Source organism: Nansenia antarctica, assembly GCF_963989245.1.
Source record: "Nansenia antarctica genome assembly, chromosome: 18".
Taxonomy (NCBI): Eukaryota; Metazoa; Chordata; class Actinopteri; order Argentiniformes; family Microstomatidae; genus Nansenia; species Nansenia antarctica.
This window is the reverse complement of record NC_137691.1, coordinates 3,173,352-3,183,351: the sequence shown is the minus strand read 5'-3', so window position 1 is coordinate 3,183,351 and position 10,000 is coordinate 3,173,352. Positions and strand designations below refer to the sequence as shown.

Sequence of the window (10,000 nt, the reverse complement as noted above, 5' to 3'; positions counted from 1 at the left end):
CTCTCTCCTCCTCCCTCCCTCCTCCCCCTCCTCCCCCCTAGGCGGGGCTGCCAGGGTTCTATGACCCGTGCGTGGGGGAGGAGAAGGGTCTGAAGATGCTGTACCAGTTCAGAGGCGTGATGCACCAGGTCCTGGCTGCCGACACCGAGGCCCTGAGGATACCCAAGCAATGTGAGGCCCCGACCACAACACCACCACAACACGACCACAACACGACCACAACACGACCACAACACCACCACAACACCACCACAACACCACCACAACACGACCACAACACGACCACAACAACACGACCGCAACACGACCGCAACACCACCGCAACACCACCACAACACCACCACAACACCACCACAACACCACCACAACACCACCACAACACCACCACAACACGACCACAACATGATCACAACATGACCACAACCATACCCAAGCAATGTGAGCTCAACCACAACACAACCACAATATGAACATGAACACGACCACAACACAACCACAACACAACCACAACCTGATCACAACCCAACCCAACCACAACATGACCACAACATGACCACAACCCGACCACAACATGACCACAACACGACCACAAAACGACCACAACACAACCACAACATGATCACAACACAACCACAACATGACCACAACACGACCACAACACGACCACAACACGACCACAACATGACCACAACCATACCCAAGCAATGTGAGACCACAACCACAACACATGACCACTACACGACCACAACATGACCACTACACGACCACAACATGACCACAACCCAGTACTATTTTATTTGATTAAAGTTTCTTATTGTTGTACCGTAATTCGCGACAAATGCGTCTGCTAAACGCCCTGTATGTCTGCTAAACGCCCTGTATGTAAATGTGAATGTGTTTATTTCTCCTTCAGCTCACAGAATCGACGCAGAGTCCTAGGGGACTAGACTAGTCCTAGACTCTGCCCTCTGCTGTTGGACCATAATCAGACACACACAGCGGACAAACGGACCTGGACAGAAGGACAGACACACAATGAGAGACAGACCGACCGACCAACAGACGGACAGACAGACAGACGGACGGAGGAGGGAAGAGAGAATCTCTCCCTCTCCTCTTTTCCCCCAATTTCATGAATCCACCCTTGAGTTCCTTCCCTGTTAGCCAGCCTCCCTCCCCAGGTTATTGTGAATGTCAGGGCTCAGCTAGCCCACGGTCTCCTGTTAGTGTATGGGACAGGCTAATGGTTAGCTCCAGGCTACATACAGTAGTTAGTCTATGGGACTAGCTAATGGTTAGCTCCAGGCTACATACAGTAGTTAGTCTATGGGACAGGCTAATGGTTAGCTCCAGGCTACATACAGTAGTTAGTCTATGGGACAGGCTAATGGTTAGCTCCAGGCTACGTACAGTAGATGGTGTATGGGACTGGCTAATGGTTAGCCCCCAGGCTAGTCTACTGGGGCGATCTTCCCCCAAATGACAGGTTGTTTCTGGAGACCGAAGATATTGCTCCGAAAATAGTTGTTGTTGTTGTTGTTTTTTTGTTTCTGCACAGGAAAGGGACAGGTTGTTCGTTGGCAACATGGTGACAGGACCTCGCTGTGGCCAAACACAAAACAATGAATTGAAATTGCAATAATCAGAATCTGATTGGCAGATTACTGTTTGTGACACGGTCTGGTGAAACAGTCCCATGTCGGCAATTCTCAAGTCGCGCAAATGACCAAACCAAGCTTCTTTAATTCTTCTTTTTTTTATTTTATTTTGATCTGTTTTCCGTTTTTATTTCATATTACAAAAGTTTAAGTGTTGAAGAGCCCACTCGATATAACAATCAACAGTTTTAGGATCACTAAATACTGCCGACTTGACCATAGCCCTACTTGAGAAAGTTGACTTTTTCACCAGACCCTGTCACAATTGAAGTGTCCCCAGTTTCAACCAATGACCTCGCTCCTCCTCTCCCCTCTTGAAAGGAGGTGCAGTGTGAGTCTGACGTACATATCCGTGTCTCTAGTGAATCCTGTGTTCATATCGTACAACTAGAGTTGATACTACTACTGTTATAGGGACGTTACACTAACCCTTAGGCCGACGTCCAGGTTACAGCAGAACTGTGCATGGACGCGACTCTCAGTACGACCGCACTGCCTGCCCGTTGGCATGGCAACATGAAGGCTATAGTATAGGTAGAGGAGACCCCTCTCTCTCGCTCCAGTATATACTATATCATGTTTTTTTGTTTGTTTAGTTAGTTAGTTTTATTGTTTTGTCCTAACTTATTAACTTATTTTGCCTTGAAAGCAAATTGTCTGCTGCTCCTGTTGTGTGGTAGCCCAGTTGCCAGTTGGATGGATGGACGGATGGATGGACGGACGGACGGAAGTATGGATGGATTAATGGATGGATGGATGGATGGACGAATGGATGGACGGACAGCAGTATGGCTGGATGGATGGATGGACGGACGGAAGTATGGCTGGATGAATGGATGGATGGATGGACGGACAGACAGACGGAAGGATGGATGAACGGAGGGATGGCTGGATGGATGATTAATGGATGGATGGACAGACAGACGGCTTGCCTGAGCCACAGTGGAGCGTCCAGAGGAAGGTGAGAGGACGTGTGCTGCTAAAGCGTCGTGTTGCAGACTCTGTCCATGTAAACAACCTGCAAAGGGTTACACTACTATGCTGTTTAACCACTCGTGTGTTTGTTTCAGTAAATGTGTTTATATCATCATTGAAATGATGATGATTATTTGTTAGAAACTAGGTTTAACTAGGTTACGTCTGTACTTCCTTGTTATGTGCCATACCATTACTTTTCTCTCTCTCTATATATATATATATGTGTGTATATTATGTTACGGTACATGTGGGAATACGGTACATGTGGGAAAACTAGGGTTAGGTGCTAGGGTGCTACGGTTAGGGTTAGGGTTGGGGTTAGACATGCCAGCATGTACCAAGTCGACGTAGCACCTAACCCTAACCCTAGTTTTCCCACATGTACCGTATTCCCACATGTACCGTAACATATATATACACACATAAAAACCTGTGTTTTCATGTTATACCTACATAATGATTATCCTGTCATGCCATTCTCTATGGGGGTTATTGTAGCTGACATACTGCATATTAACTTATTACTTATGATAACTTTGGTCAACTTGTTAGTCATCTGTCTCTGACTGTCTCTCTCTCTGTCTGTCTATCTGTCTGACACGAGGCCTGCCATGAGATGAGCTCTCTGTCTGTCTGTCTGTCTGTCGAGGCCCCAGATAAGCACAGGAGTACAGGCTGGATGTGACTGTCATATATATATCACACTTACTGACTGACAAAAGCATCCATCCAATTCTATATGCACTTTTTCTGTTAATGTATAGACAGAGTTATGGGGATTTTATAGGTTGGTGGACCAGGAATTTTTATGTTTATCATTTTTGAATAGTTCTGCTCAACATGATACGCTACCCTAAGGTGCTAAAACCCCGCGGTTAGACCCTGTATGTATGTATGTATGTATGTATGTATGTATGTATGTATGTATGTATGTATGTATGTATGTATGTATGTATGTATGTATGTATGTATGTATGTATGTATGTATGTATGTATGTATGCATGCATGCATGTATGTATGCATGTATGTATGTATGTATGTATGTATGTATGTATGTATGTATGTATGTATGTATGCAGGTGTGTGAGAACAGGATAGAATCTGTGATCCATTTGGGTAGTGACAGACCCTCCCTGCTCTGCGTGGTTCGGTTTCCCTGTTGTCTATGGATCTCTCGCTAAGCCACGCCCCCAAAATAGAAATTGTCCAATCTTATCACAGCAAAAGTGGACAAACAACTCGCTAATATCTGATGGTGAAAAGCTTCTAGACTAAATATTCTTGTCATCTTAAAAAAAAAAAAAACTCGAAATTTGCCAACTCCCGCCATTGTAAGTCATTGAATGTCAGTCAGTCACTGTCACCGTTGTTTGTTTGTCCGAGTTTTCAAAGGGGGCGCGTGGCTTAGCGACAGGTCCATTGAGCGACTGATTAACTGACACGTTTGAGGCACCTTTTCAAACCTAACCTGCATCTCTAGGACGTGTGGATGTGTGTGGTGGTCTCTCATTCCCCCCCTCGCATGCAATCAGCCTCCCTGTTAAACGTTCCCCCCTGACGTTCACTCTCAACCCTGTGCTGCTCACCCGCCTCTGGCGCCACCCTGTGGCCGACAGAGGTACTGCTCTCCACTGTTTGTTACATTATTGTCCATGATGACCCCCCGATCTCTCTTCTGTATAAAAGTGACATGTGCTGAGCTCTAGTGGGCTCTGAAGATACACATCAATAAAGATGAGCCACTGGTCTGATTTGTCTGTGTTTTATTTATTTTGTTATATCTTTTTTTATTATGACTCAATCTGAATGTTGGCCCATTATCTGAAGAAAGAAAGGACCTCATATAACTCCTATTTTAGAGACTCTACACTGGCTTCCTGTTCAGTTCAGAATAGATTTCAAGATCCCTCTGCTTGTTTATTAAGCTCTCACTGGCACAGCACCAGAATATCTGAAATACCTTTTGCTAGCATATCAGCCCAATAGAGCTCTCAGGTCTTCTGACGCTGGTTTTCTCTGTGTACCACATGTACAAAAGAAGAGATTTGGTGAGGCTGCATTCTCATTTTATGCACCCAGATTGTGGAATGCACTGCCAGTTTACATTAGGGATGCAACCTCAGCACATAATGTTCAAGTCAAGACTAAAAACCCATCTTTTTAATGTTGCCTTTAAATGACTAAATAATTAAATGGTGATTATATAATGATTAAAGTACTTTGAGCTGCAACGTTTGCAGGAAAAGCGCTATACAAATAAAAGTTATTATTATTATTATTATTATTAATGCACTCACTGTAGTGGTGTAACCACGACAACAAGACGCGCTGTGGGGTTGAAACAACTCTTTATTTAACAATAAGTCTTTATTTACAATAGGTTACAACACCGTTTCACAGAAACAGTTTGCATCACAGCTACATCTGAAGCAAATCACTAGAAAGACGCATGTAAAATGGCCGCGTCGTTACTGACAAAGTAACACTAAACTTGTGTGTTTATCAAAATCTAAGCCGGTTAACATCGGACCTGGGGGGGTACTCCATCAACCTCGCTTAAGGAAAGTCTAGGCTTATTTTGATAAATCTCATGAGACTTCTCATCGAAAATAAGCCTGGGTTTTCCTTTAGCGACTTTGATGGAATGCCCCCCTGCTTTGTGAAACCCCCCACCTTAGACAAGCGTCCAGCAGGTGCGTGTTACCTATCACAGGGTCGGTCCAGACTGTGACGGGGTCGACCATATGGCTTTCACGTCAACAGAAACAACGATATGTACACACAGACAAGATGGACACCTGGAACATAAGTAAGAGAAACTGTCCCAAGATCCAAAGTCCAAAATTACAACAAGTTAAAAAAAGTTTCCCCAGACACTCAGATTCCCCAGAAGTCACTCATTTTGTGCAGCAAATACTGAAGCGTGTGAACGGGCGGTTTGATGTGTGGGGTACACTCTGGGAGGGGGGGGGATGACACTGTGGGAGGGGGGGATGACACTGTGGGAGGGGGGGGGGTACACTGTGGGAGGGGGGGGTACACTGTGGGAGGGGGGGGTACACTGTGGGAGGGGGGGGACACTGTGGGAGGGGGGGGATGACACTGTGGGAGGGGGGGGACACTGTGGGGGGGGGATGACACTGTGGGAGGGGGGGGACACGGTGGGAGGGGGGGGGTACACTGTGGGAGGGGGGGGGGGACACTGGGAGGGGGGGACGACCCTCTGCCGTTCTCTAAGCTAAGGGACGGAGAACCAAGAGGAAGGCAGTGACGTAAGCCGTCATGGCAACACAGACACACTCACACCAAACACACACACACACACACACACACACACATACTCACACAAATGTTATTTACCCACCTAACACACACATATGTTATTTACCCACCTAACACACACACACACACACACACACAGACACACACACACACACACACACACACACACACACACACACACACAGACACACACACACACACACACACACAGCTTTCTCTTTAGAGCCACAACAGTAAACACCCATTAGTGAACTCCTAACTCTAAGTCCACCAGCAGAGCCCTGTACACAGCTACGCCCTGGAACTGGACAACACAAATGAGCTGTTGCATAATACCATAGTTAGTTGAAGTGACTTATAAACCTAAAATAAGTATCGCCCACAAAACAATAAGTAAACGGCAAAATAAGTAATTTATAATAATTTTGCCATTTAGCAGACGCTTTTAATCCAAAGCGACTTACAATGACAAATTCCAGGGACATTCCCCCTGGAGTAACTGAGGGCTAACTCAAGGGCACACTAGTAGTGGTGTGGTTTCAGGCGGGATTTGAACTCACAACCTTCTGATCACAAGTCCAACTCACTATCCACTAGACCACCACTACCCCTGTGTATCCCTAAAATGACACATTGTCCCTCAAGAAACACAACAGCTAAGATAGGACGAGAGCAGAGCCTTGACTACCATGGTTTGTCTTTATTGTAGAATAGTAAACTATAAACAATTGTTAAAAACTGTAATAAAATAATGAGATGAACACACAGAAACGGTGTCTGGGAACGGAGCCAGAACACTGGTGTTCTGTTCTTCAACAGCAGCGAGTCAAAGGTCCAGTTATAGATTCTGTTAGATGAACAACAGAACAGAACAATCTGGGGAGGGAAGGAGGGAGGGAGGGGAAGAGGGAAGAGAGAGAAGAGAGAGGGACAGAGAGAGGGAGAGAGAGATAGAGATGGAGAGAGAGAGAGAGACAGAGAGAGGGAGAGAGAGAGAGAGAGAGACAAGAGAGAGAGAGAGAGAGGGAGAGAGAGATAGAGAGATAGAGAGAGATAGAGAGATAGATAGATAGAGAGAGAGAGAGATAGAGAGAGAGAGAGAGATAGAGAGAGAGGGACAAAGAGGGACAGAGTGAGGGAGAGGGAGAGAGAGACCTTGATTCAGATGGCTTACAGGTAAAAATAAATAAATAAATAAATAAGAGAGACATCACGTTTATAAAAAGGGGCCAGTATTATTAACCTGACAGGTGGTTTATTTCACACTGAAGTGACGCAGCGCAGAGAACAGTCTGACACCCGGGCTCGTCTGAGCTTCAGTGAGAGAACGCCGGCCACGTGTTATAACCTCTCTCTGTACAACGGATTGTTCCTTGGCTTATTGCACCTTTTTAAGTGTCGAGAACAGAGTCTGATTCGTTCTAGAACATTTAGAACATTTAGAACATCTAGAACATTCTCACCTACAGATTCGCTTGCTAGATAACTCAGACCTAAGACAGACAGACAGACAGACAGACCTGTCCCTGCATGACAGGGGGCGGGGTTGAGAGAAAGGTCATGGGAAAAAAGAAAAAAAAGAAAGTGCAAACTGCCTCTCATGCAAGTCCCAGCATGCACCTGTTGTGTGGCAGTTGACAGAGGGGGGGGGGGGTTTCTCTCTGGCAGTTGAACAGGTACGAAACAATGCCTTCCAGTGTTCAAACGAGACGCGTCTCTCTAAGTATCGGACAGACGTCAAACCCCACCCACCCTGTCGGTTTGACAGACAGACTGTTCAGTGATTGTTTCACGCACAGAGAGGCTGGAGAGAGCAGACACACACCCTCATGTTGTCATATAGTCATAACATCATGTCATCATGTCATCATATAGTCATGTCATCAGGAGGTTTAGGATGTCTGGGGTGTTTCATTACCACAGAGGGGCGATTCAGTCAGTTTCTGGGGTGTGGGTGTATGGGGTGTGGGTGTATGGGGTGAGTTTAGGAGCTTGGGATGTGTCCAGCAGCTGTTGGCAAGAGGGTGTGTAGGTTCAGTCAAGTCTGGACTAACTTGAGTCAATCTAACAGGTGTGGGGTGAAGGCAATGGGGTCAGGAGTGGACGGGGGGGTTAACAGGGGTCAGAGTTCAGGGTCGTCCCAGGGGGGGTCATTCCAGCAGGTGTTTGCGGGGTCCCGTGCGCGAGCGGTGGGAGCGGCGGATGTCGTGGGCGACCCCCCCCTGCCCCTGGGCCCCCCCCCCCTCCCTGCACCCCTGGCAGGTGTAGGTCTCGGGCACGTGGGACTTCCTGATCTTGGCACAGGACAGGTGGACCCAGGTGTGGCAGCGGTGGCACTCGATCATGGCCCGGCCCGCAAACGGCTTCATGCAGAAGCACGTCACCAGGTCCCACGAGTCATCGTCTGGGGGAGGGGGAGGAGGGAGGGAGGGAGGGGGAAAGAGAGAGAGGGGAGGGGGGGGGAGAGAGAGAGAGAGAGACAGAGAGACAGAGTAAGACAACTTAGTGGACATGGACTGTCAGAACATACACACCCCAGTTGTCCTATCGCCGTATCAGGGATGTGTCTTACATTTGACTAATAGGACTTCAGGATTAAGGAGAAAGAACTAACTAACTCTGCACACACCCCCACACCACACACACACACACACACACACACACACACACCCACGTCATGTGTGTGTACCACAGCGGTCTAACCGGAATCCACCATGATGTCCTTGTCCAGACCCCCCTCCCCCACACACACACACACACCCCCCCACCCAGGTCTTACCAGAGTCCACCATGATGTCTTCATCCTCTCCCGACCCGTCCTCGTCCCTGAAGACCACCTGCTTCCCCTGGCGGACCACCGTCCTCACCGCCCCCTCCACCTTCACCCCCCCCTCCGCCCCCCCCTCCACCTTCACCCCCCCCGGGCCCCCCCAGCACGGGCGTTCCTCCCCCGGCTCCTGCTTACAGAGGGAGGAGGAGGAGGAGGGAGGAGGAGGGGGGAGAGGGATGGTGAAGTCGTCCTCTGGCTCCTCCTTGATGGGTCGTCCTCCTCCTCCTCCGACAGATAGGGGGCGCTGTGGGTCCGGGGGGGGCGACGCTGCTGCAGAGGCCTGCTGCTGGTGGGAGGGGCTTGTGGTGGTTGTTGTTGTTGTTGTTGTTGTTGTCGTCTGGCCAGCCGGGCTGTCCCCCCGCCCCTCCACCTTCCTCCTCTTCTTCTTCTTCAGTATCTCTGCTTTCCTGCGGTCGTCTGGGTGGAGGGTGGGCGCTAGATGGCCACGCTGGGGAGGACAGGCGGTGTTAGAACGGACGGCCACGCTTACATTTAGGGCGTTTGGCAGACGCCTTGTTATTCCAAAGCGACTTAGAATCGATACATTTGACTAAGCGAGTGGATCATCAATCATCGTAGCAGGAAGAGTAATCTAGCTCAGGCCAGGGGTCATTGGCAGTCTCCGTGATAGAAGAAGATAAGACACTGGTGAAACAGTACAAGGGGGGTGGTAGAAATCTTAGGAAAACACAGTAGAGGGGGAAGCAGGTGTCTCAGGAGACACAGTGCTGGGGGGTAGTAGATGTCTCAAGAGGAGCAGTTAATATGACCACATGACATCACAGTGAGTGGGGGGGGGGGTACTATTGCCACTGTATTTATCTTGACTTATCTTGCCATATTGTCTTGTGCTGCAATGTCAGGAAACCAAAGCCTAAGAATGTTACTCTCTTACTCTTGTGTAATGTGACAATGTAACAATGAAAGTTGAAACTAAGGAGGAAGGAACACTGAGATAAGGACTACCGTAGCTCCGGTTGAAGTTCTTTATTTTTTTCTTCCCGAGGGGAAATTACTTTCTCACAGCAGCAAGATTTAAAAGAGTATGGGGGATAAAAAAAGACACATAATAGATAATGAATAAAAATAGGGAATAAATAGAAGGGAAATAGGGAATAAATAGAGTGCAGGGCTTGACATTAAGCTTTTTCAGGTACTAAATGAACTTATCTTATTAACTAATTACTTGTCTGAGAGCTCAAGTTACTTGTCCAAATATGACGTTGTGTGCGCGTATGTGTGTGTGTCTGT

At 47.7% G+C, this 10,000-nt stretch overlaps 2 protein-coding genes across 2 annotated transcripts in view; one reads left to right on the top strand and one right to left on the bottom strand.

Moving 5' to 3' along the window:
• dnajc11b (DnaJ (Hsp40) homolog, subfamily C, member 11b) overlaps positions 1-939 on the top strand; it is a gene marked incomplete at both ends in the record, with an annotated part of 13,476 nt that extends 12,537 nt beyond the window's left edge. Inside the window, 2 exons of the mRNA XM_080548401.1 lie at positions 42-171; positions 914-939. Coding sequence (XP_080404527.1) covers positions 42-171; positions 914-939 — 156 coding nt within the window. The remainder of the gene's footprint in view (positions 1-41; positions 172-913) is intronic.
• A 7,130-nt stretch (positions 940-8,069) lies between these two features.
• phf13 (PHD finger protein 13) overlaps positions 8,070-10,000 on the bottom strand; it is a gene marked incomplete at both ends in the record, with an annotated part of 8,973 nt that continues 7,042 nt past the window's right edge. The window contains 2 exon segments of the mRNA XM_080548497.1: positions 8,070-8,323; positions 8,699-9,197. Of these exon segments, the coding sequence (XP_080404623.1) occupies positions 8,070-8,323; positions 8,699-9,197 (753 nt within the window).